At 44.4% G+C, this 3194-nt stretch overlaps 1 protein-coding gene across 1 annotated transcript; it reads left to right on the forward strand.

Annotated features, from left to right (window-relative positions):
- On the forward strand, positions 1 to 826 carry LOC133907726 (putative glycine-rich cell wall structural protein 1). Its single transcript, XM_062349806.1, has one exon. The coding sequence runs from the start codon at positions 15 to 17 to the stop codon at positions 588 to 590; it is 576 nt and encodes a 191-aa protein (XP_062205790.1). The 5' UTR covers positions 1 to 14; the 3' UTR covers positions 591 to 826.
- The last annotated feature ends 2368 nt before the right edge of the window (positions 827 to 3194 follow it).

Consider the following 3194-nt stretch of genomic DNA (forward strand, 5'->3'; position numbering starts at 1 on the left):
AGCAGTAGCTCACAATGGCAAGCACTAAGCTGGTAGCACTTGGGTTCATTGTCCTCATCAGCATGGGACTAGCCAGTGCTGTGAGGGTGGCTAGATACTCCAGTGCTGATGGAACGGGCACAGGAGGGGGAGGGGGCGGTGGGTATGTGAATGGTGGGGGTTCAGGGTCTGGTGCTGGCACCGGATCTGGTGACAGCAGTGCAAATGGTGCCCATGCAACTGCTGGAGGGGGTGGTGGAGGGGGTGGCAGTAGCCAATATGGCGGTTCTGGATATGGTGCAGGGTCCGGATCAGGTTCAGGTTCTAGTCAATATAGTCAAGGATCGTATTCTAGTTATGGTGGATCTTCTAGCGCTGGTGGTACTGGTGGTGGGGGTGGTGGAGGACAAGCTGGAGGTTATTGGGGATCTAGTGGTCATGGGGATGGTAGTGGCACCGGATCTGGCTCTAGCTCGGCTAATAACTACCGGTATGGAAGTTCTGGAAGTGCATATGCTAATGGCAATGGTGGTGGCAAAGGTGGTGGTGAGAATGGTGGGACTGGCGGTGGTAATGGAGCTGGATCTGGGTATGGTGATGCCAACCCCTAGTTGGTTCTTCCGACAATCTATAGGTGGAGCCCAACTTTTCTAGTTTGAAGTTGTAGAATCAGTTTGGTTTCTTTTGTACTAGATATTGTGCTTTTGTTATAAGCTTATTAATAAAGGGCTCCACTGATCTAAGTAAGTTAGTGGTTTAAGTGTAAGGTGCAAATTACACGGAGATGTTGTAACCATATCAGCTTATAAATGAAATAGTTCTTTAGCCATTTGTCCTTTGCGCACTATTTTTGGACATTTCTTATAAATCTATATTACCTATTTATTTATTAATAAAAAGATATGGATCTCCCACGATCCTCCCACCACAATGGCCAGGAAAAAAATGGCCTACAAATTCTTACAAAATGGGAAAACATCCGGTCCTTAATCCCCTTCTTGTAATCTCATAAAGACTCTGACCCTTGATCCCCTCTCCTCACCTTATCACGTCCACAAGAGTAACCAACCCGTCCAAGTCCAATTCCATCTCTCTTCCCCTCCTCATCCTGCACGTCGTTGTCCTCCCTTCTCTCCACCCCTTCTCCCTTTCCCTCGCTTGCTTACCACCGAAATCTACCACAGTTTCTCCACTAGATCTATAGACTCTTGCCCAAAATGCAACCCAAGTAATGACTGCACTCGAGTCTGACGGGATCTGTACTCTCACACCAAAATTGCTATCCGAGTATGGTTGCATCTGAATCTAGCACCTCTGTCCCTCGCTGCCTCCAGAGATGACATCCCACGTCCTCACGTTCGAGGAAGGCAAATGCAAGTACTTGAGCATGCATGTAGGAGATCAATGGCGGACCGAGCGTGAGCGTCGCCTAAGCATGCACAAGACCAAAGATATACATTACATGGAAAAAGAGCATCAGTGATGTGTGACAGCCTTATGGGTGACGGGTCCCACACCCGACACCTCAAACGCGTCACTGATGAGTCATCATTAGTGACGAGTTATAACCCATCACTTTTCACATCATAGGTGATGGATCATAACTATGACCCATCACTAACATGTTTCTCCTATGTGCTTGGGAGAAAGACACAAGTGATGGGTGAAGAGATTACCCGTCACTTATGTGAATACATAAGTTACAGGTCACTAGTGAATACATAAGTGACGGGTCACAATGTTACCCGTTAGTTATGTGTAGGTGGCCCTGCTGGTTTGTCCTATTTCCTGACTGCATCCTGGAGCATAGTCAGGATTTGGCAGCCGTCTTCACCCTGCAAACAACAGCAATACATCCAAATCCATATCGCCGAATGCACTTATATAAGAACTCACTTCGTCACAAAATCGTAAAGGTTACAAAGTTCTAATCAATTCATCACAGAATCGTAAAGGTTACAAAGTTCCAATCAAGTCGTATTACATCAGACCAGACAACATATGGTTTCTATAGTGCAACTCGCCTTGTGGGTTGATGACTTCAAACATCATGAACTCAGTGATCTGTTATCGAATCCCTAGGAGTGCACCATCATTGAATAACAAGCCTGATAATCCTGCACAATTTGATGTGTAACCAATGTCATGTTATTATGGAGTTAAACTAATTACTGAAATTAGTTATGAATAATCTTGTATTGAACATACATCAGGGGATTAGATATCCTTTGCTCAGATCATGAGGAGCATGTAGTACACAACATAGAATTCGCAGGTGTTGTCCAGTGGTTGTTGCTAGCATTGCGGAAAAGAAAATTTATGTTTAGATCAAAAGGAAAAAAACAGCAACAGAGAGTATTTGGTAATCTGTTTGGTAGCATTTACCATGAACCCAGTCTTGTGTGTCAGTCTGTGGCCGTGTTTCACGTTGTAGTCAGGATCAATTCGAAGGTACTTGTCAAAAGCCCTGCATAAAGAGTGATTGATTAGGAAACTTTTGAATGTTAGGAAAGTTAAATATGTAAACTAAGTCAGGCAAAACTTACACGTTGAGGAGTCCTTTTACAACACTGTAATCACGCTCTTCTCGTTTGCCTTTTGGTCGTACTGAGTCCAGGTACCACACAAAGTTCCACTTGAGGCAAATGACCAATAAGATACAATGGCTATTGCTGTTGTGGGCGCCCAACAGGTAGTCCATTTTGGAATAGTGTTGCATTGCTCTTGCCACATAATCCACAACGTAGTTGCCATGCGTTTCAATGACCGAGATTGAAATGCCCTCAGGGTCAAGAAATCAAACGGGCTCCTTCTTCTTTGTTTCTTTGATCAAGTGGTATTAATTAATGAATATCCAGTTTCAAGGGACTTATAATGGGAAGATTCGTAATAATGATATATCCACGGCATCAAGGTTGAAGAGGTCATATAAGTCATTGAAACACACAAGGAAGTAGCCATCCTTAGCTAAGAAGTGACGTTATTTGTACTGTACGACTATGGACTGAGCCTTGGTGTCTATATAAGTCTGCATGTAGTAATTGTGAAGGTCAACGCATGCTTGTTCTGCCCTTGTTAGGCTATCTGCCATCATCAAGTGCTTCCCATATTGGAATTTTGTGTGGACACTAGTCCACGCTTTCCCAATGTCCGTGGACTTCTTCGTCGGTACAATGGCCTTCGACTTCTTCGGCAGGTGCTTCTTAGAGCCTTTC

Source organism: Phragmites australis, chromosome 24 (assembly GCF_958298935.1).
Source record: "Phragmites australis chromosome 24, lpPhrAust1.1, whole genome shotgun sequence".
NCBI lineage: Eukaryota > Viridiplantae > Streptophyta > Magnoliopsida > Poales > Poaceae > Phragmites > Phragmites australis.

What these genes read in the sequence shown, in the direction of transcription:
- LOC133907726 (XM_062349806.1), top strand. Translation starts at nt 15, where the DNA reads ATGGCAAGCACTAAGCTGGTAGCACTTGGGTTCATTGTCCTCATCAGC.